This window comes from Meles meles, chromosome 11 (genome assembly GCF_922984935.1).
Source record: "Meles meles chromosome 11, mMelMel3.1 paternal haplotype, whole genome shotgun sequence".
Lineage (NCBI taxonomy): Eukaryota > Metazoa > Chordata > Mammalia > Carnivora > Mustelidae > Meles > Meles meles.
Window position 1 is genome coordinate 1,213,384 of NC_060076.1, and position 22,500 is coordinate 1,235,883.

Consider the following 22,500-nt stretch of genomic DNA (forward strand, 5'->3'; position numbering starts at 1 on the left):
TGCGCCGCTTCCACACAGACGGCTTCACGCCCCTCATGATCGCCTCCTGCAGCGGCGGGGGCCTGGACACGGGCAACAGCGAGGAGGAGGAGGACGCGCCGGCCGTCATCTCCGACTTCATCTACCAGGGCGCCAGCCTGCACAACCAGACGGACCGCACCGGCGAGACCGCCCTGCACCTGGCCGCCCGCTACTCGCGCTCCGATGCGGCCAAGCGCCTGCTGGAGGCCAGCGCAGATGCTAACATCCAGGACAACATGGGGCGGACCCCGCTGCACGCGGCCGTGTCTGCCGACGCACAGGGAGTCTTCCAGGTGGGCAGCTGCCGCCGCGCACGCCCTTCCCCCAGCCCCTGGCCCGCCCGCCTGCTGGTCCGGGCTGGCGACTCGGCCGCGGGGCACCAGAGCCCCAGCACTGAGTGGAGCCCCTGGTATCCCAGCGGCCCTGCGGCTCTGAGTTAGGCGCGAGCAGGGACGGCGGCTGGAGGGGCCTGCAGGAGGCTGGCGTGACCGGGGGCTGGAGGGAGGGGCTTGGCTGGAGGCCAAGGAGGCTGGAGGCGTGGCTCGTGGCGGTGAGAAGGGCTTCGCGGCGGTCTCCTGCTGCGGTGGCCCCCTGCTGCGGTGGCCCCAGGGCTTACCTTGTGGGGATCCCAGGGATGGGATGTCCCTGCACAGACACCCTTTGCAGAGCCACCAGCGGATTCCCTGCTACAGGTCCCCAGGCTCTGGGCGTCCTTGCCCCGAACAGACAAGGTTGGGCACACACGGGGGGCTCGTCACGAAGCTGTGACCGTAGTGATTTGTGGTGCGTTATCCTCCTGTAGAAGTAAGGGAGTGAGGCTGTCGAGGGAGCACCGGGCAGACGAGCCCCTGGAGGCAGGCTCTGGCTGCGTCCACTCTGACGGCCTCTCAGGCCTGCGGACGTGCAAATCCCGTGGGCGCTCCATGGGAGCGAGGCCAGTGCGGGTGCTGCCCGGCGCCCTGCCCCTTGCCCCACCAGGGAACAGTGACCCTCCTTCCCGCCTGGGGCCCAGGGCGCAGCAGCACCCGAAGGACTGCTGGCGCTTCTGTGTCCTGCACAGACGCGGCATAGCTCAGCAGTTCTCAGTGCGTGGTCCAGGCGTGACTCTGCCCGCGGTGGCTGGGCAGGGATTTAACCCTGGGCGGTGTGGGGAGGGTGGCAGCCAGGCCCAGGGTGAGGATGAGGCATCTCACTTGGGCATCGAGGGGCCGGGTCTGGGTGGGCAGCGTAGCCCGGCCCCAACCCCCAGCTGTGGCGGGCGCAGTTCCGCTCCTCCTGTGCTCCTGCCGTCATCCACGCCAGCCGGGTCCGTGCAGACCCCGGGAGGGGCTCTGTGGCGTTGCGGGCTGGTTCCCAGGCATCGGTTCGAGGCCAGCAGCCTCAGACCTTGGCATGCCAAGCCTGAGCCCTGCCCTCTCATCTAGATCCTCATCCGGAACCGAGCCACGGACCTGGACGCCCGCATGCACGACGGCACGACGCCGCTGATCCTGGCCGCCCGGCTGGCTGTGGAGGGCATGCTGGAGGACCTGATCAACTCGCACGCGGACGTCAACGCCGTGGACGACCTGGGTAAGGCGGGCTGCAGCCCGGCCCACAGTGGGAAGGGGGGCACCGCCGCCCGGGCTGCCCCAGCCTAGCCTCTGCTTCCCCACGCAGGCAAGTCTGCCCTGCACTGGGCCGCCGCCGTGAATAACGTGGAGGCGGCCGTCGTGCTGCTGAAGAACGGGGCCAACAAAGACATGCAGAGCAACAAGGTAGGCTCAGCCGGGGCTGACGGGTCCCTCCACCTGGTGCCACCCCTTTCTGAGCACGGCAGCACCACGCCCCCGGCGTGAACCCCTGGGCTCTGACTTCCAAAGCGGGGAGGGCCCTGCGAAGAGCCCTGAGCTCGGGGCCTGTGCACAGCTCGCTCTTGGGCCCGCATCCGTCTGATGCCTGACGCCTTCCAAGCACTCACGTGCTCAGCAGGTGGCATGGCCGTGGCTGTCCTGCGTCACCAAGATCGGCACCACACCTTCTGTCCTCGGCGGTCACCAGGGTGCGGAGAGTTGAAGCACGTGGTGCAGAGAGAGCCCGAGCACTGCTGGGTGTGGGGTGTGGAGCTTGGCACGGTGTGAGGCCCCCGGGTGTGGAGCTGAGTGGCCCCCTTCCTACCAGTGGGACCACGGTTCCTGGGGCTCACCACTGCTCAGTATGTGCCCAAGGCTCAGGAAAGCCCATAGTCTGAGCTCTGGGGGCTCACAGGGTGCAGGCAGGTATCCCAGCTCCCCGGCGGCCGAGCCCTGCCTGCATCTTCCTAACCCCCCCAGGTCTCCCTCGTTCCTTCCTGGGGGACACAGCAGCCGTTGGACCCTGGCATTCCTGAGTCCCCTGCGGGTGACATGTGACCCCTAGCCTCCCACTGGGGAGGCTGAGCCTCAGAAAAGGCAGGGACTGCCAGAGGGCATCAGGCCATGGCCAAAGCCCTATGTGAGCCAGGGAGGCACCATCTGGCCGCACAGCAGCCTCCCGGGCACGGGTGGCAGACAGGGAAACTGAGGCTCCGGGAAGGAACCAAGAGTCCCTTGGGGACCGTCTGGGATGGGGCACCCCCACCCTGGTGCCCAAGGACACACGGTGGGGTCCCTGCGCCCCTGAACTTGGTGTGCTGTCGTGGTGTGCTGTGCTGGTGGCCAGGGGGAGGTCCTGGTTACAGGCTCCCACACGGTCTGCGTCCCCCGTGCTGCTCAAGTCCTGGTGACTCAGGATGCAGGGTCCCTTGGAGCGGGGCTGGGGATGGACTTTCAGGCTGTTTGTAAAACCTGACCTGGACGGCTGACCGTGGGGTTACGGGACAGGCCCCTCCCGAGCGTCTCTCTGCTTTGGTCCCTCCGGTGACGGGGCGTGGGCACGGGCAACCCCTTCACCTGCCTGCCTGTCTGTTCCAGGAGGAGACACCCCTGTTCCTGGCTGCTCGGGAGGGCAGCTACGAGACCGCCAAGGTGCTGCTGGACCACTTCGCCAACCGGGACATCACAGACCACATGGACCGCCTGCCTCGCGACATCGCACAGGAGCGCATGCACCATGATATCGTGCGGCTGCTGGACGAGTACAGCCTGGTACGCAGCCCCCCGCTGCACGGCACCGCCCTGGGCGGCGCGCCCACCCTGTCCCCGCCGCTCTGCTCCCCCAACGGCTACCTGGGCAACCTCAAGCCGGCCGTGCCAGGCAAGAAGGCCCGCAAACCCAGCACCAAGGGCCTGGCCTGCGGCGGCAAGGAGGCCAAGGACCTCAAGGCGCGGAGGAAGAAACCCCAGGACGGCAAGGGCTGCCTGCTGGACAGCTCGAGCGTGCTGTCGCCCGTGGACTCCCTTGAGTCGCCCCACGGCTACCTGTCGGACGTGGCCTCGCCGCCCCTCCTGTCCTCTCCGTTCCAGCAGTCCCCGTCCGTGCCCCTCAGCCACTTGCCCGGCATGCCCGATGCCCACCTGGGTGTTGGCCACCTGAGCGTGGCTGCCAAGCCTGAGATGACAGCCCTGGGCGCGGGCGGCCGGCTGGCCTTCGAGGGGGGCCCACCCCGGCTCTCCCACCTGCCCGTGGCCTCCAGCACCAGCACGGTCCTGGGCGCCGGCGCGGGGGGCACGGCCGTGAATTTCAGCGTGGGGGGTGCTGCAGGCTTGAACGGCCAGTGCGAGTGGCTGTCCCGGCTGCAGAACGGCCTGGTGCCCGGCCAGTACAACCCGCTGCGCGGGAGCGTGGCGCCCAGCCCCCTGGGCACGCAGGCCTCCACCCTGCAGCACGGGATGCTGGGCCCGCTGCACGCGGGCCTCTCCAGCACGGCCGCCCTGTCCCAGATGATGAGCTACCAGGCCCTGCCCAGCACGCGCCTGGCCGGCCAGCCGCACCTGGAGCCGCACCTGGTGCCGGCGCCGGTGCCGCCGCTGCCGCAGGCGCAGCCGCCGCCGCCGAACTTACAGATGCAGCCGCCGGGCCTGCCGCCGCCCGGAGTCCCGCCCCCGCAGCCCCCGCCGCCGCACCTGGGCGTGAGCTCGGCCGCCGGCGGCCACCTGGGCCGGGGCTTCCTGGGCGGCGAGCCGAGCCAGGCGGACGTGCCGCCGCTGGGCCCGGGCGGCCTGGCCGCGCACACCGTCCTGCCGCAGGACAGCCAGGCACTGCCCACCGCGCTGGCCCCGCCCATGACCACCGCCCAGTTCCTGACCCCGCCCTCGCAGCACAGCTACTCGTCCTCGCCCGCGGACAACACCCCCAGCCACCAGCTGCAGGTGCCCGAGCACCCCTTCCTCACCCCGTCCCCCGAGTCCCCGGACCAGTGGTCCAGCTCGTCCCCGCACTCGCACGTGTCCGACTGGTCGGAGGGCATCTCCAGCCCGCCCACCAGCACGCAGGCCCACATCGCGCACGTGCCCGAGGCGCTCAAGTAGACCGCGGGGCGGCTGCGGGCTCTGCGCCCGCACCCGACGGACCGAGAGGACGTTTGCTTAGGAAACAAGTTTTTATACGAAATAAAAGGACAAGGATTTTAATTTTTTTTAGTATTTATTTATGTACTTTTATTTTGCAAGGAAACACTGCCTTTTTATTTATACGTAATGTTTTCTGTGGCTCCAGGTAACAGCTTTTATCTGTTCCAAGAAAATAAACCGGTTCTCAGCCGCGGTTTTCCCACTTGTGATACATGTGGTTACGCATTTGTAAAATACAAACAGATTCATGATGTATAGATGCCATTTATTTATTGATTGTTTTTGTCCCTTCAAAATCCAAAAAGAACCAATGTCGGAGAAGGGAGGTTTGAACCAGCGTGGTCCAGACTGCTGCCGTGACCCCAGATGCCCCCCACCCGGCATCCCCTGCTTTGTGGGAGATGCGTCCAGACCCAGTAAGAACCCTCGTCACACCTTGGCACGTGGATTAATTTGCATCTAAAATAGGGACATACAATGTCAAAGGATGGGGCTTATACATTTTGGTGGCTTTTTTAAAGTGATTTTTTTGAAAACATGCTTTTAAAGACGTGTTCTTGGGGTGTCCCAGAGCACGCTTCCTGGTACCGACCATGAATCTTTGTTTCGGGTTCAGTATTATGGCCTGGTTGTGGATGGGTCTTGTGAGGTCCTGTTCCTTCCAGAAGCTTCTCTGCCGCCACGCCTGGATGTTCAGGCCCGTGGAAGAGTCAGGAGTCCGGAGGCCGTGGGGCGCTCACCCGGGGCGCCACGTGGAGGAATCCTACCCTTTTCTGGGGAAAGACACTGCCTGGGGGACCCCGATGGGCCAGCAGCACAGGCCTGGGCTCAGCTGGCGGCTCCGTTCCCTCAAGAGACTTCCCAGGGCGACCTCTGCCCAGGCTTCGGAAAAACACGGCTGCGCCTGGCCTCGGCTCGCAGAGGCGGCTCCTCCCAGGGCCCGGCGTGGCTCGAGGGTGCGAGCAGCTGAGACGGTGCCCCTTGGGGCGTGGGAGCCAGCACGAGGACCACCCCTCCCGGTAATGGGGGGGCGTCTGCCCGGGGAGGGAGCAGATTCTTGCAAAATCAAGTATAAGCCTGTGGCAAAGTAAATGTCTGTAAACGCATTGTCAAAGGTGGATTTTGTTTAAAAAATCGGAATGAACGGGTCTGCCGGGGTCACGCTGACACGGGATGTCAGGACACGGCTCTGCTCGCGACCCGGGCCTGGCGACCTGACCTGCAGCCGCCCGGACCGTAGCTCCGGAGAGCAAACCCAGGGAAGGCTCCCGTTGCCTCCTCCAGGCAGCCTCCCTGGCCTTGCTGGGGGCAGTGTTGTGCCATCCCTAGTGGGCATGACCAGACACGCCCTAAGATGTCGATTCTTACTGTGTTTTGTAAAAATAGAGTGTAGTTTACAGGAAAAAAAACTTTTTAAAAAAGTTATCTACGTGCAAAACTGTAGGTGATGAAAATGCTGTATTTTTTTCATCCTTTTTTGTTAACTGATACGCAATAAACGTAATGCTGACCGAGATCCCGGTTTGGCTAAACCTGGCGGTGGCGTCACCCCCTTTCTTGGAGGGAGGGAGGGCAGGCCGCTCCACTCCAAGGGGACCAGCAGTTCTTCTGACCCTTCTGATGGGGAGGGTTGGAGACCAGCCAGCCCTAGTCTCGTAGAGGTTCCACAGTGTCTCTGCGTCTGTGTGGGCCGGGCCCCCCTGCAGGGGCCTCCTGGGTCTGGGAACGTGGCTGCCGGGACAGCTCGAGTCAGGCTTCCCCCATCTGTTTCAGTCAGAGGGGCAGGGCACCGCTTACCCAACCTAGGGATGGCGGCCGGGAGCCGGCTGTGGGCGGGAGGTATACGGGGCGGGGCCCAGAGGCCACAGTGGGAAATCTAGACCCCAGCAGGAGGGCAAAGGGGGCCATGGAAGCATCTGAGCAGGGGCACCACGGGGTGACGGAGGGAGTGGGGAAAGTTCTGTGAAGCCGAGGGAGTACCACCGAGGAGGCCTACCCCTGCCAGGCACCCACAGGGGCCTCCCCTTCTCCCTCCTGCCTCCACCGGGCCCCACCCCAGCCGGTGGATTCAAACCAGATTAACAGAGGGAAAGTCTGGCACCTCCTTCTGTGGGAAAGTGCCTCCCAGCCTCCGCAAGCCCAGGTGCAAGCCCGAGATCTCCTCGCTGAGTTCGGAGGCTTCGTTCCCACCCGGCACAGTGTCGGGCCCCAGGCTGTGTAGACCGGACAAGAGGTTCCAGGAAATGAAATACGGTGAGTGGCCCAGTGGTTGTGTCCGGAGAAAGTAGACCCAATCTGAGATCTGTCCCAAGATCCCCCAGCGCCCCGTGACACAGCTCCTAGGTGTACGCGCAAAAGCAGCACCAATGGGCCAAACAAGCCCACACACAGCCCCGTCCACGGTGGCATGAGTCATAGCAGCCAAGAGGTGGGAACGGTCCAAAGCCCATTGACGGTGCATGGGTCAACGAGCTGTGGTAGGCCACGCCGTGATGGCTCATTTTATGTGTCAGCTTGGTTGGGCCATTTGGCCAAACATAAGAGTGTTCCTGGATGAGATGAACATTTGAATCCGCGGCCCTCAGCACGGGTGGGCCTCGCCCCATCAGTTGATGGCCCGCACAGCCCAGAAGGGCTAAGAAGGAAGTCCGTCTGCCTCACGCTTGTCCAGGAACACAGCTCCTTTCCTCCCTCCGATGTTGAACTGAAGCATCAGCTTTTCTTGGGACTCAAACCTGTGACTTCCCAACAAAAACTTGACTGTCAGCTGGGCCGGTTCTGAGGCCCAAGGACTCAGGCTGGAACCTCCAGCACCCACGGTCCCTGGGCACCAGCTTGCTGACCGCAGACCTGGGGGCTCCTCAGCCTCCGTAATCTTATGAGCCAGCTCCTGATCAGAAATCTCTTGATACCTACGTGTGGCCCTGTCGGTCCCGTTGGTCCGGAGAACCCACGCTGAGCACACGGTGAACACTGTTGGCCCCCGAGAGGAGGGAAGGCCTGACTCACAGCACAGAGCGGCCAGACCCCGACACAGGAGGCTGAGCCGGACACATCACTGCCCCGAACAGGGGGGCCCAGAGAGACAGAAAGCGGACTGGGAGCCCCAGGCCCTGCCTGCTGGGTCTGGGGAGCGACTGCAGAGCCACGAAACGTGGGCGTGCCCGGGGCCGCCAGTCGCACGGCATTCGGAACCGACTAACTGTGGCTGATCTGCTCACTCCGGCAGCGGCCGCTCTGTGTTTCACCTCAGTCACTGCTTCAGAAGAACAACTCCCGGCAGTGTTCGAAGCTTCCAAGAAGCTTGCTTGGGTCGCGGGATCCGCTGAAGCAGTGGGATGGGCCTCGGGGGTCCTGATGCTCCCCCAAGTCACTGGAGCCCCTGGCAGCTTGAAGGGGGCCTAGAGAGGAGGGCGGGCCTTGGAGCGTTACACTGGTATGCTGGAGACGGGGCCTGTGTTTCCGCGGGGAGGCCAGCCCCTGGCCGCAGGCTCCGTCCCGCCCCGCCAGCCTGGCAGTCTCATCCCCACGCACCTGGCTCGGAACCACCGGCTGAGCTTTCCACCCGTTTTTCTCCCCGGGGCCCGAACCTGCTCCCTGACTCGAGCCCCCCCCACCAGCAGGGGCCTCCCTCTACCCTGTGGTCCTCACTCCCCGATGTCCACCCTGAGCCAGCCGATTCGGCCGATCCCCACCCTCAGAATGACCCCCATCTAGACACCACGGTCCTCCCCGAGAGGACACGGGCCCTGACCTGGGGGCATCTGTTACGGCTAAACTGTGTGCACCCCCGAATTTCTACGTGAAACCCGAGGTCTCAGGATGCTGGGACGCGGCCCTGTGGGGAGAGCGGATGAAAGCAGACTGAGGCCATCCGGGTGCGCCTCCTCCAGTCTGGCCTGCGTCCTCACGAAGAGACGAGGACACAGACACGCACAGGAGACCACCAGGTGGGGACGCGGGAGCACCTGGCCGTCTCCGAGCACAGGAGAGAGACCTCAGGAGCAGCCGGCGCTGCCTCGCCCCTCTCAGATGTCCAGCCTCGGGGCGGTGAGCACATTCACTTCCGCTAACCCCAGCAGACGGTCTGAGGGCCCACAGGCACATCCCAGGGCCAGGGCGCCGGGAGCCCCTGCCTGCGGGCCCCCTGCCTCCTCAGGAGGCCCACACTCTGCGACACTCCAGCACGTGAGACCAGCACAGAGCCGCCTGCCGGTCCCTGAGCCTGCCTTCGCGGCTGGAGCAGGAGACCTCCCTCGGGGCCGCGGCTTCCAGCAGAAGAATAATGCAACCCACAAATGCAACTTTAAATATCTCAGTAGCCACATTAAAAAAAGGTGAAAAGAAACAAAAAAGCTTATTCGTACATCTTAGATAATCCAATATATCCAAAATATTAGCATCTCAACATGTAAGTCACATAGAGTTAGTGGGATCATTTACATTCTTCTCTCTCTTATACTATGGCTTTAAGACCCAGTGTGCGTTTTAGGCTTTCAGCACACCTCGGTGTGGACCGGCCCGGTGCTCAGCTGACCCGTGTGGCTCATGCCCGCCACGCTGGACGGCACAGGTTCCAGGGTGGCCTCCCGGCACCTCCCAGCGCCCAGGAAGCCGGAGACGCAGCGTCGGCGTCGGCGTGGGTGCTCCAGGGGGGTCCCCATGTGTCTCTGCCCCCTTCTGGCCAGAGCAAGGAGGGGCAGCATCCGTGCCCAGAGATGTAACAGCCCAGCAGGGTGGCCGCGGGGCTGAGCTCTGCTCCGTGGCCACTGACAGCCTCCAGAGCATATCGGCCGGCCAAGACTGGGCTCGGTGCTGGAGCCCATCTTCATGCTGGTGCCGCTCGGGTCCCACTGCAGACCGGTGACAGGTCTTTCATGGCCTGATCTAGAAACCAGAGCCCTGCCGGAGGAGACAGCGCTGTCGGCACAGACCGGCCGTGGAGGGCTTCCCGGGGGCCACTCCTTGTGGGACCACCCCACAGTGGGGGGGTCCCTGGCACAGTGCCAAAGAGTTAGTCTGTCCAAGTGCCTCAAGCAGGAACCTAAGCAGTGTGGTCCGGCGGGACGCCAGGGCACACACCAGAAGCCCTGCATCTCAGATGTCGCCTGGGGGCGTGGTGACGGGTTTGGGGAGCCCTCGGTCGGGCTTGTGTGTCCATGGGTCTTGGAAAGGGCCCCCATGCCCAGCGGGTCCCGAGCGGATGCGACCTTCTGGCAGCCTGAGGGGCCACCCCAGGTGAGCCCAGGCTGCAAACGCGGCTGCGCCTCCCTTGTGCGCCCAGCCCTGCTCCCCGATTCGTGTGGTCTTGGTTTCACCATCCTCGTGGCCACCGTTGGACCAGAGGTGGGTGACTCAGCACCTCTGAGCCTCGGTGTTCTCAGAGGTAAAGTGGGAGCTGCTCGCGGCCACCCTCCTGAGCAAGAGGAGGGGACCCGTGAGGTCGCCGACAGAAAGCTCCCGGCACGCGGTTAAGGACGCAGAAATGCACGGCTGCCGTTACGGCGAGTTCTAACACCGTTGCGCTCCCCACGCTTGCATGCCCGTGTGGTCTTGAAGCCCGGCGGCAGCCCAGGTCAGGAGCCATAGTCGTCCTCCCCGTCCGGCATACGTCGCTCTTGGTGCGACAGGGCGGGTGTGCAAGGGGTCTGGAGGCTGGATTGCGAGGTTCTCCGTGCAGCGCCGGGGCTACTCCTGGGCCAGAGAGCCCGTGACGTGTGCCCAGAGCTTACCACAGGTCTAGGCTTCTCTGCGGTCCTACTCACTGCCCGTCCGGTTTTATGTGTTCGATGACATGGCAGCGTGTCTGCGGTCAAAGCGCCGCTGGTCTCCGAGCACACACGCCGCGATAGACCTTCAGTCACCCCGTCTGGATGTTGCCCCTTCCTAAGCATTAGTCTCAGCAGAGTGCGGCCTGAAGCGAGTTACTGCTCTCCCCCGTGTTCCCTCGTCTGTACGACGGAGGGAAGGGAAGCCGCTGGCGGCACCTGGCGAGGGTCAGGGTAACGCGGAACGTAGGGGTTCTGTACGAGAGAGAAACACTCCGGAGCCGCGAGGATGAAGTCGGTGCGCGCAGCCGGAGAAGCACACGCTCTGCGGGGCCACCAGGCCCAGCTCTGGGAGACGCACGGAGAACCCGCTGTGTTCAGCCCACCAACCCCCGCTCCCGGGGCCGGGGGAGTCCAGAGAGGAACAATCCCCTGGAGAGGGCCGCGGTCCGGTGGTGATGTGAGGAGCCAGAATCCTTCGTCCTGCTGCACCAGGGCCAGATCCCACCGGAGCCCGCGGTGTCCCTGATGCCCACCCGCTGAAGCCCGCGGTCCCCAGGCGCAGGCTCACGGGGCCGCCAACTCCGAGGCGGCTCTCTGCCTCCACCTGCTGGCGGCGTCCGGCTAGTGCCCCCTCTGGCGAGCAGGTGGTCGCACCGGGACTTGATCATTTCTGGCTGCCGCTCACAAATCGCTCATGTCTGTTATAAGCCCGTTTTACAGATGGAGAAGCTGAGGCTTAAAGGGGCAGGTGACTTCCCCAAATGCACCCATCTGAGCCAGGGCCGGTGACTCCTGGTCCATGTTCTCATAACCTTTCGGGAAGACCCACGGCTCGGCCACATCGCTTGCAGACAAGAACACTGATGCTCAGGAGTCACTGCTGAACCCAGCGTGGAGCCGGCAACGGGCAGATGTGGGCATTCTTCCGTGCCCCAGGTCAGCCCTCCTGTCTTCCCAATCCGCAATGCCCCAAGCCTGAAAGTTCTCCCCGCGGACGCTCGGGGCTCTTGCCTTCCTGTCTTGCGCGCTCCGTTGGCTGCCGTTGTGTGCTGGTGCTGTGCAGGGGCCGGCAGCCGGCAGCGAAGAGCTGGGTCCTGCCCTCGGGAGTCACCAGTCTGGCCCAGTAGCCTAACAGCTCCCCTGAGGCCCCAAGGCCACCTCCTGGGCTTCTGGCTCTCAATAGCACCTTGCCAGAGCCAGGGAGAGGCCAGACTGATGACGTCACCCCTGGTGGGGAGCCCCCAAGAGCCTCCTTGCTTTCAGAAACCAAGTGCAGGACCCGAGGAGCCCCGGGCAAGGCCCTCCCGCCGGAGGCCACGTCCCACTGTCTGTGTTCCTGCCCCAAAGCTTCTGTTTGCTTCTGTTTCCTCCATCCCTGGCTCTACCCTGTCACCAGCAGGTGGGACCCAGGCCTTGCCAGGTGCGCCCACACTGAACACGTTGGCAGGTGTCCAGTGTCCACGCTCCCCAGGGCGGAGCCTGGCCGGTCAGTCCCACAGCCACAGCTCCTAGTCATGCCGGCACACAGTAGGGGTTCAGCAGACGACGTATACGGTTTTGTGAAAGAGGTCTCGCTCGGTTTTTCCCAGGGCCCCACTGCGACTGGGACACAACTCACTTTCTCGCCTGGCTCCAACTGTGGCCTGCCTCGCGTGGATTTAGCATCCTTGCGCTTTCTAGGACACCCCTCTCACTATGTCACCTTCCATGTTTAGAACTTGGCTCAACACGAAAAAAAAAAGTTCTCCGAGGCTCACCAGGTGCCAGGCACGTTCGCAGGTGCCAGGGAGGAGACGAGAGAAGGTGCCATGCTTGCAGTTAGCCAGGGTCTGCATTTTTTCCTGCAAGGTGCCCCCCGGGGTCTGGGACAGCTCTATTCCTGCTGGCTTTCTCCCCCAGCTGCCCCACAGAGGTGCCTCCCTCTCCTTATACCCCTTACACACCGCCGACTGGCGCTCCACACCATGGGGGCCACAGAGGAGGCGCGAACACCCAGCTCTCTCCGCCCCCGGACCTGCACTCTCCCGAGGGAACGAACGTCCCCGTCCTCTGCATTCAGGCCTGCTCAGCTGTACGGCCTCCTCTTCCAGAAGCCCTCCCTGCCAGCTCTTCCCACCTCTGCAGCCCTAACGCGCTTTTCCCCTGGACCCCTCAGCTGGCCCTGTCTCACGGGGACAGCCCCTTGCTCTCTCCAGGCTGAGTCAAGCAGGCCCCCTCCTGTGCCCCCAGCCTCAGCGCCCAGGACCACGGGGTGGGGCCAGAGGCTGAGCAGAGCACCTGGTGTGCCCGCCGGCACCCACTTACACACCGCTCTCCTGCAGCTACTTTGTGCCCTGCAGGAGTGAGGGGCAGAGGCTCGTGGCTGTAAGCCACCAGCCTTCAGCTGCCGCATGGGGGGCCCCTGACCCCCTCCCACAATGTGCTCAAGTTCTAGACCAGCGTTGTCTGATGGAAATATACCAGGCTCGTGCGGAACTTTAAACTTCCGACGAGCTACATTAGAGGAAACCGATGAAATAAACGTTAGTTGTATATTTAACGCAATATACCCCAAATGCTGTCACTCCCATGTGTGACAGAGAGCCGCCAGCGGGCCGTTGGATGCTCCCGGCACCGTGGCCTCTGTCGTGTACTTAGAGCCCATCCCAGCTCCGCCCAGCTCCCTCGCAGGAGCTCAGTGGCAGCCTTCTCTGGGCCGCGCAGGCTGCTGGGAGGGGAGGGCGGGAGCTGGCCAGCGCGGAGCCCTGGATCCGGGCGCGCTGTCCACAGGGCTGCAGCTCGTTATGGAGCTTTGTGTGAGGAACCGACGACTCAGGAAAGGGCGACTGACTCCAGCCCCCACAGGCAGGCTTCAGGGAGGTGGTGCCATTTGTATGTAGCCTCCGTGAGCCAGGAAGGAGGAGGGAGGAGAGAACGAGGGACACGCCGCAGGTCGAGGCAAGGACGGCAGTTGCGGTCAAGGCAGGGCACCCCACTACCTGGCGCAGGCCCCTTGCCCCTGACGGGTCCAGGCCAGTCCAGTTCCTGCCTGCTGCTCGGCTAAAGCACCAAGAGCACGTTGTCCAGGTGCCCACTCCGCCGGGACTCCGGGCTGGTGAGGACGGGATGGTCAGGGAGGGCAAGGACGCTTAAAAGCGGCGGACCTGGGCTGGACCTGGACCCAGGCTGCCTGACCTTTGGCTTTCGTGCAGGCCCAGATCCCTCTCCTGCACACCAGGCCACGAAGGGCCAAGGCCGTGACGGCCTCCGCCCGGAGACTTAACAGGAGGGAGGAGGGGATGGGCCCTTGCATCTCTGCCTCTGTTTCCCCCTTCCGGGGGAGTTAACAGGGACGGCGGTCTCTGCCAAGCCGCTTGTTGGGACAAGGTGACCGCAGCAGGAAGTAAACCGAGGGCGGCGAGGGCCGGGGCTGAGTTCCAGCGCTCGCGGACTCTGTGTTCAGATGGGTTGGGACCTTGATTTCTGCAAGGCAAATGTTAGCTTAGCAGAGTGGCCACGTCAGATGGTCTGAAAGTCCCCCGGCAGGCCCTGGGGCCCTGACAGCGTGGCCGCTCCTGGCCAACGTCACAGCACGCAAGTGGCTGAGGCACAGTCTTTCCTCCTTCCCGGGCTCCCGAGGGCCACGGGTGACCAGGGAGCCACCCGCCCCGGCAGGCCTCAGCGGCTGCTGCTGCACAGCTGCGGCGGGCGGCGCGGGCACCGGGGGCTGCAGTCCGGTGGGCAGCGGCGCGCCCCTTCCGGCCCTGCGGACGGAGCCGGGGCAAGCGCGGGCAGGCGGCTGCCCCCCGCGCAGGAAGCTATGCCGGTAAGCGGACCCGGCCTGGCGCCGGCTTCCCCTCCGACTGGACCTCCCTCTCCTCGCGGGGACACGGGGACACCCAGGGCAGCACCGCCTCGTCCCGCGGCCCACGGGCAGGAGCGGCAGGCCAGGCGCGGCGGCCGGTCCCTGGGCTGGGCGCGCGCTGCACGGGGCCCGGGCTCGGAGGGAGCCGACAGGACGGCGGGAGCAGCGGGGCGGGCGGGGCCGGGCCGGGGGCCGCCTACAGGACGCCGCCAGGGCCGGGCTCCCGAGGGCCGCGCGCCCGCCGAAGCGAACTTCTCGGGCCCACCTGGAACCCCCAGCCGCCGCCGGCCGTAACCAGGCAACCCGCGAGCCGCCGCGAAGTGCGCAGGCGCAGCCCGCCGCGGCGCCAGCGCATGCGCGGCCGCCTCCCGCCGGCCTCCAGCCTTGGAGGAAGTCCAACGGCAGGATGGGAGGGTCGCGCCTGCGCCAGGGCGCCGCCGAGTAGCCGTTGTCAGCGGGGGCGCCCGCTGGCCTCGGTCGTTCAAGGCTGGTTCTTCACCTAGATCTGACTGAAGAGCCCCGACTCCCCTCCCACCCTAAGACGAGAAAAGACCGGGAGAAAGACCCGGCGGAGTCCCCGCGACGTCTCCGAGCCGTCCGCCGTGCGCCCGGCCCGGCAGGTGGGCGAAGGGCGGGTCGCGGGGGGGGGGGCGGGGCCAAGGGGGCGGGACGAAGGATGAACGCCGAGATTGGTCGCGGGTGAGGGGCGGGGCCAACGGGGCGGACGAATGGGTGGCCGGCGAGGGAGAGGGCGGAGCGAACGTACGGGGCGCAGCGTCACGGGAGCGGCTGCGATGGGCGGGGCTGATGGGCGTGGTGGGCGGGCGTGGCGCGCGCTGACGTCGCGGTCGGACACGTCGGCGGCGCGGCGGCTGGAGCCGGATGTGCCAAGATGGCTGCTGCGGCTGTCGTGTCTGCTCTCGTCGGTGCAGCCCGGCCGGCTTCCGCCGGCGGCTCCTGAGTGCTTGGCCCGAGGGTCGCGGACGGGCCGGGCGGGAGCCCTGGCAGCCCTGTGGCGCGCCGGTGAGGGCCGGGGTTGGGCGGAGGGGAACGGCCGGGCCGGGCCCAGCCCGGAGCGGACAGCGCGTCTCCGGGTGCCGCCGGGGGGTCGGGCTGGGGCGCCGGGCCCGGGTGGGGCCGGGTGGGCCGGGCGCCCGTCTTGTCAGACTGAGGTGGACCCCGCAGAGAGGGCCGGCGCTGTGGCGGGCTCGGCTGTGCGACCCTTGGCTTGGCCCCGGCGGCCTGCGTGGAGGGGGTGTCGGGATGGGAGGGCAGAGCGGGCCGGCAAGTTGGGAAGACGCCGGCGTGTCGGGACGTCTTCGGTTCCGCCTGTGCTTGGCTTGGAGGCTGCCGAGCGGTGGTGTCCCCGCGGCTGAGAGGTGTCCTGCGAGCCGCGCTGGTGAGCGCACGGGCTCGCAGCCGTGGTGTCCGCCGGGAGCTCCGTGGCCAGGCGACCGGGGTGTCGCGGCGGAGGTCGGCCCCTTGGTTCCGCGCCGAGGCTCAGAGGGCTGTGGGACGAGATCGTTACCGCGCTTGGGGCGCAGACGTTGCGGTCGCGGGCGTGCGCGCGTCGCAGCCGTTTAGGATCGGTTTTCGCTGCTTCGCCTGCGGACGCTCTGGGGGGCTCGGAAGCGCCCCGAGCTGCCTCACGTGTGTGCGGACGTTAACGAGCGCCGGCCGCCGGCCGCGGGTGCGGGGTGCGGCGGGAGCGAAGCGGCCACGCCTGGTGTTGCTACACCGGTGCTTGTGCAAGTGGGGCGCCGCCGGCTCCCTGCAGGTGCTGCTCCCCCGCGCCGTTTGCTGCGGCTCTGGGGGCTGCGGTCTCGCAGAGATGAGGCGGGAGGCCTGTTCCTGCCGTTCATTCACCCGGAATAGTAGTAAGTCCCCAAGCCCTCCGCGAGCTCGCGAGCTCTCTCTAGCTAGCCTGTTGCTTTAACGATCCCTTCTTGCTCCGTAGCGCTCCTTCCTGACTGTCAGTGCGCCCTTTAGGATCTTTGCCTTTTTTTAAACTTTTTTTTTTTAAGATTTTATTTACTTATTTGACAGAGAGACGCAGCGAGAGAGGGAGCACAAGCGGGGGGGGGTGGGGAGTGGGAGAGGGAGAAGCAGGCTTCCCGCCGAGCAGGGAGCCGGATGCGGGGCTCCATCCCAGGACCCTGGGACCACGACCGGAACCAAAGGCCCATGCCTAACGACAGAGCCCCCCAGGTGCCCAGATCTTTGCCATTTTTAACAGTGTTGAGACGCCCTTCTCTAAATGTGTGTGATCTGTGCTTAGGAAGGTTGGAGTTGTCTTTGGTGGTGTCTTTGGGTGGAGTGTCCCAGAGTCTGACAGGGACATCCACGCTCACAGTTGCCGTGCGGGAGACTGTCTCCCAGGTGCCTTCTGGCACTTCTGTGGGTTCACACACTCCTTGCTTGAGGCAGCAGCTCTGAGAGGGTGGGCGTGGGCTTCCGGTGTCTCCGTCCCACAGTCAGGAATTTGTATTGGAAGTAGGTTGTGCTCGAGTATTTCCCAGAGACGCGAGGCCGTCTACTTGAGCGCTGGGGTTCGGAGAAACGCTCTGTAGGAGCAGCAGCTGGTGCCTCTGAAACACGGCGACCAGAGACTACAGGATGACTTCCTGGAGGGAGTTGAGCCCCCTGGGGTCAGGAGAGAATGTTCTCGGTTGTTCTGGACGCAGTCGGCATGCTGGTTAAAGAGCTCTCAGTTTCGGGCTGGGGGGAGAGAGCAGGGGTTCTTCTCTACAAGGAAGTGATAGCGTTTGCCTATAAAATGGTTTTTAGTCTGGGAGTTGAGAAAATAGCTTTTAAAGAAAGTTTCTTCAAGGAAAGCGTGTAAGTATAAACCTGCAAAGTTTACATTTTTGGTAACATTTCCCTATTAAACAGCAGTAGGGATTAAGGCATCCCAGAATCTGCTGTGGATAGAACTTTGTAAGATAAAACCCAGAAGAAACCTTGGAAATTGTCCTATTGCTTCTCTCACTTTACAGATGAAGAGACGGGGTCACAGCAAGACAGGGAGTGTGCCCGGCGCCATTCAGCTGGGCGCCCTCCCTCACTCCCCCCGTCACATCTCCACTGGGTAATCCTCTGGGCCTCTGCCATGTGTGGATTTTCTTTTCTTTTCTTTTCTTCCTTCTTTCTTTCCTCCTTTCTTTTTTTTTTTCTTTTTCAAGAAAAGCTTTAAAAAGCTGCTTAGAATGGCCGAGGGCCCTCTGCTAGAGCCTTGCAAGGAGGAAGTTGTGCCTTGGAGGGTGTCCTGGGTGCCTCTGTTGCAGGCTCTGCTTGCTCAGCTCTGAGTCCATGGAAAGCTGTAAACGCTCTTGGTTTGGAAACCGCGGCTTATAACCTGATGAGGTCTCCAGTGCTGACCCTAATACAGTGCATTAAACGTGAGTGAGTTTTAGCGTGCTTGTCCCCAGGAAGGTTCCCTGTTGGCCTGGGCCGGAGCACGTGTGGGCAGCAGTGGTCGTGGACTACTGGGCTCCTAGGACTGGTTTCCGGAGAGACGTTTGTAAATAGCTTTACTTAAGACACATTCCTCAGTGCGTTCTTGTGTCTGGCTGCCAGAAAGATTTCCAAGAGCATTAATGTTGTACCTCTGCAGAAACGTGTGGGTTAGGCTCTGGAGTCCTTCTACGATTTCTCCCTCTGATGCTGACTTATCCCGGCGATGGGCTGAGCTTACCCTGTTTGTTTGTGAGGGTGGTACTGGGGGGAAGGACTTACACGTAGAAAAAGACAGTGACTGGGTTTTTGTCTTAAAGGTACAGGTTAACTGTTCAAGATTATACTTAATGTATTTTATTTAGAAAAAAATCCACCCCAGCAAGAAAAAATACTGTAAAGATGAGTTTGGTCCTTTGTTTTCTATAAAAGTTTTGTTGGCACTCTGTTACTGAAAAATTTTGAATGAAGTCAGTTGGGCAGTTTTAAAGCTGCTTTAAGTTTCCTTGGGGTTTTCATCCCCACACAGTTGATACAGCTCTGGTGGGCAGAGGCCACTTGTCCTGCTGATGCTCCTCCAGCAGTCGCACACAGAAGAGGAGACCTTTTGCACGGGGCATAAAAGGCGTTTTTATTTATTTTAGATTTTGCAGCTTGTCCTACTCTGTGCTCTGTAATGCTCTTTCGTTAAAATGGAAATATTCAACTTTTGTTTTTGAGATTTGATGTTAACCTATGTGAGAAGTGTGATGTGCAGTCTTAATAGAGGAGTAGGCTTACCTACCTGGTGGTAAGACCAGCGGTCCCGTTGCATTTCATCTCTGCCTGCTCGGTGAGGGTGTCGCGGAGGCATCAGGCATTCCGCGCGGGTATTCAGCTGGGTTATGAGCGGCAGAGAAGGCAGTGACTTGTGTGAAGTCAGTCAGGGAGCTCCAGGCGCAGCCTGCGTTTGCACCCCAGGCTGGTGGTGTCCGCCTTCTTGCCTGCACACTCAGCGGCCCTCGCAGCAGCAGCAGCCGCCCCTCCCGGCCGCAGTTCTGGGCAGGAGGGGGTGGGACAGGAACAGCAGGCCTCGGGACGGAAGACGCAGGCTCTTGAGTGGTTTCCAGCCTCTCTCTGTTTTTTTAGTTTTCCTAATTCTGTCTGGGAGTTTGAATATAAGGATTTTATGCTAATTTTTTCTTTTTCTTTTTCCATTCAGATTAAGGAAAACCTATATCCTGCTTCTTCCCGTAAGCAACATCTAACTGTGCAGATCAGTGATGCAGCCGCCGCCGCAGGCAGCCCCGTCGGGCATGGTTGGGCCCCCTCCAGCTGGGACTCCTCAGAGCATGTTCTGGTCCAACAGACCGTACAGGAGACAGGCAAATAATAACGCACCCGTAACTCCCATCACCTGCCCGCTGCAGCCGGTGACGGATCCGTTTGCTTTTAGTAGACAGGCACTACAAAGTACGTCGTTGGGCAGTTCATCCAAAAGCAGCCCGCCCCTTCCGCAAGGCCCGGCCCCACCAGCGTTCCTTCAGCACCCCGGTCTGCCTGTGGCTCACACGAATGCTGGGGGTACCCCTCAAGGACCGGTGTCGCAGCCCAGAGCAGATGGCAGCCTGTTTTCCAGCGTGTTGACCCCTTTGGCACCATCGGATCCTGAGGGGACCAGGAGTGCCTCGGTGGCTCCCAGCTCAGAACCTGAAGCTCAGACTCTGCCACATCCTCAGTACGTTCCAGGAGCGGGTGCGGACAGTTCTCACGGGGGCCGTTGGCATACGAACACGCTTGGGTCCGATAGGCCCCTGAGTAGGCAGAACCCCCACGACAGTGCCACGGCATCAGCACCATCCCCTTTCTTCCCTCAGCCTCGTCAGCAAATGCCAGGGCAGTGGGGACCAGGGCAGGGAGGCGCACAACCCTCAGGTCAACATTATTGGCCCCGCCCAGAAGGACCTGCTCAGAACGCGCTGCCTCACGCCTCCAGCGGTTCTCACTTCCCTGCTCCGTCTACCCTGCACCATGGTCCCAGCCACGAGCAGCTCAGCCCGCTGGTGTCTTTGCCAGGACCCTTAGCCGGTGATGGAAGCAACGAGGCGGCCTGCCTGCAAAGTGGAAACCGTTCAGCAAATAACTTTGATCCTGAACATGTGTTCAGGCAAAATTCTAAAGCTGGGAGTACTCGGGTGAGCCAGGAGCTCAGGCCAAATCCAGGAGTGAACGAAGAGCAGTTGCCGGACCTTGCTCTCAGTAGTCCCCTCACTCAGGGAAATAGCCCAGAAAGCCATTTGCACTGCCCCCCAGGGGCCGGGACCAGCCGAGCCGTGTCAGAAGTGGACTCCGGGGCGCTCTCCATGTTTTTCCAAGGAGGGGAGACAGAAAATGAGGAGAACCTCTCATCCGAAAACACGGGCTCCGCTGGTCGGTCTGACTTCGGTGGCTTCTCCCCCAGCCCCGCACTTGGTCACCCTCCTGCACACGTGGGAGCAGGCGGCATCTACCAGGCCTTTCCCAGAGGTTCCAACAGCGAGGCCACGCAGCAGGGAGGACACCTGCAACCGTACTTTTATCAGACCGCAGGCTCCCCTCCTGACCACCCCACCGCGGCAAGTGCTCCTGTCACCACGTGGGGCGGCGCACCCGGCGCAGGGGTGCACGTGGCCAGCAGCTCGCAGCCTGAGAATGTGGAAGACCTTGAATTCATTCAGAATCAGGAAGTTCTGCCAAGTGAGCCTCCGAGTTTGGACCTTTCCTCCCCCAGCGACCAGGTCAGATACGGGCCCCTGCCCGGGCCAGCCGTTCCCAGGCTCGGCGTTGTGGGCCACTCTGGAGGTGGGGGCCTAAATCTCGAGGCCCCCGATGCAGCGCCGCACCCCGTGCGGTGTGATAGCGTGTCATCCGGTTACAGCGGCGAGAGCCACAGGAATCTCCCGAGTATAGCCAGGCCCCAAGATGTAGGCACTTTCATTCAGCAGGAAGTCGGAAAACCTGAAGATGAGTCTCTGGGGAGTTTTTTTAAGCAAATTGATTCTTCTCCTGTGGGAGGAGAGACAGACGAGACCACTGTGAACCAGAGTCACCACGGCAGCCTGTCCCAGCCCTCAACCCCAAGCCCCCCAAAACCCACTGGAATATTTCAGACAAGTGCAAATAGTTCTTTTGAACCAGTGAAATCGCACTTAGTCGGAGTCAAACCCATCGAGGCCGATCGCGCCAACATGGTGGGGGAGGTGAGAGGGGCCATTGTCCACCAGAAGCAGCGCAGACCCGCTGCTGCCCCGCCCGACACCTCCCCCGGCAACCTGGAGCAGCCCCCGGACAACATGGAGACCCTGTTCACGCTCCAGGCCTGCGCTCCCCCCTTTTCCGTACCTGCGGAGCCGGGGCACGGGCTCGTGCACACCGGGGGACCGCCCCTGGAAACTCTGCCCCTGACAGCTGAGAAAAGGCCTTTGGCCAGAGCCCAGGGGGTTGTGAAGTGTGAGAGCCCAGTGACGACGTTGTGGGCGCAGAACGAGTTGCCAGATTTTGGAGGCAACGTCCTTCTAGCTCCTGCTGCTCCTGCGCTGCACGTGCCTGTGAAACCGCAGCCGTCGGAAGTGATTCAGCCTCCGGATGAGGGCATGTCCGCCCCACAGGCCCGGCAGCCAGGCTCCGGCCTTCTGCAGAGTGGGGGCAGCACTGGTGTTTCTGAGAACCTCGAGAACCCTCCCAAGGTGGGAGAAGAGGAGGCCCTCCCGTCCCAGGCAAGTTCTGGCTATGCCAGTCTCTTATCCTCGCCGCCCACTGAATCTTTGCAGAACCCACCGGTCTTGATTGCCCAGCCTGATCGAAGCTATAATTTGGCTCAGCCCATTAATTTTTCTGTGTCCTTGCCGAGTCCTAATGAGAAGAATCAGCCCTGGAGAGATGCTTTGGTCGGGGATAAACCCTTGGCAAGCAGCTGGGCTCTGGGGGGGGACTCTGGAGACAGCGCCCCTGTGTCTGGGAGCACAGCCGGCCCTCTCGCCCGCTCGCCTTTGCCGACCAGTTTCCCGCACAGTGGTTTTCCACAAGTTCCTGGTACTTCAGACACAGTTCCTAATCCACCTGCTGCTTTGCTGGTTCAGCCACCACCTCATCCAGTTCCAAAGAACTTGGTTTCAGAAAGCCAACGCACTGACAGCGCAGAGAACGGTCTTCCCGAGTTGGTCAGTGGCCCTGCTGGAAGCAGAGGCGTGACGTTGGTGCCGCCTGCGAACGCTGCCGCGGCACCTGCTGGTCATAAGGCAGATGGCTCCAGTCATCGGGAAGAAGCTTCTGGAGCCCTAGACTTCACACGCAGTAGGACTTCGGAAAGTCCTCTACGAATGTATAGCCCACCCCATCCTGACGGCTCCGCATGTCCACACGCCGCCAGCAGTCATCCGAGGCCACCTGGGCCGGGGCCGCGTAACTCAGACCATTTCTACCAACAGGTGATGAAGGACACTCAGGACCAGCGTGGCCTCGAGCGAGCCCAGGAGGAGCCAGCTCCGCCGCCTCCACAAAGGCCCAGACCGGCGTGTTCAGAACCTCCAGACCTGGGAAGTCCACCTGCGCAGGGACAGCCCCAAAACTCGGTCCCACCACCCCCAAGTCCAGCTCCGGCTGACACAGGTCAGCCGCTGCCGCCCCGGCCGCCTCGGTCCTCCAGCGCATCGGTCGCGTCCGCCAGCTCGAGCCAGGCCGCCGTGCAGTCGGAGCGGCACTGGCTGCAGCCGCCGCCACCAGACCTGGCATCTTACTACTACGGCAGACCGCTGTACGATGGCTACCAGTCCCATTACCCCTCGCCGTACCCGCTGGAGCCTGGCGCGGCCCCCCTCTATTACCAGGTACGGTCAAGCTCTCGCACTTGAACCCCGTGACCAGTTGGTTCCTTTCTCTCGAGCCATGGGCCGTGGTGGGCTTCTGTGGCTCGGTTCGGAAGTAA

General features: G+C 62.9%; 2 protein-coding genes across 16 annotated transcripts in view; both read left to right on the top strand.

Moving 5' to 3' along the window:
* NOTCH1 (notch receptor 1) overlaps nt 1-6,026 on the top strand; it is a 42,305-nt gene extending 36,279 nt beyond the window's left edge. Inside the window, exons 31-34 of the mRNA XM_046022081.1 lie at nt 19-314; nt 1,446-1,593; nt 1,681-1,778; nt 2,952-6,026. Coding sequence (XP_045878037.1) covers nt 19-314; nt 1,446-1,593; nt 1,681-1,778; nt 2,952-4,448 — 2,039 coding nt within the window. The 3' untranslated portion in view covers nt 4,449-6,026. The remainder of the gene's footprint in view (nt 1-18; nt 315-1,445; nt 1,594-1,680; nt 1,779-2,951) is intronic.
* A 6,968-nt stretch (nt 6,027-12,994) lies between these two features.
* SEC16A (SEC16 homolog A, endoplasmic reticulum export factor) overlaps nt 12,995-22,500 on the top strand; it is a 33,483-nt gene continuing 23,977 nt past the window's right edge. For 10 of the 15 annotated variants that reach the window (XM_046023897.1, XM_046023904.1, XM_046023909.1 and 7 more), the window contains exons 1-2: nt 14,961-15,128; nt 18,760-22,402. In XM_046023897.1, coding sequence (XP_045879853.1) covers nt 18,821-22,402 — 3,582 coding nt within the window. In that variant the 5' untranslated portion in view covers nt 14,961-15,128; nt 18,760-18,820. Of the gene's footprint in view, nt 13,356-13,656; nt 14,067-14,174; nt 14,726-14,960; nt 15,129-18,759; nt 22,403-22,500 lie in introns of those variants that run through there. The other 5 variants (XM_046023911.1, XM_046023912.1, XM_046023898.1 and 2 more) reach the window with 4 other exon arrangements.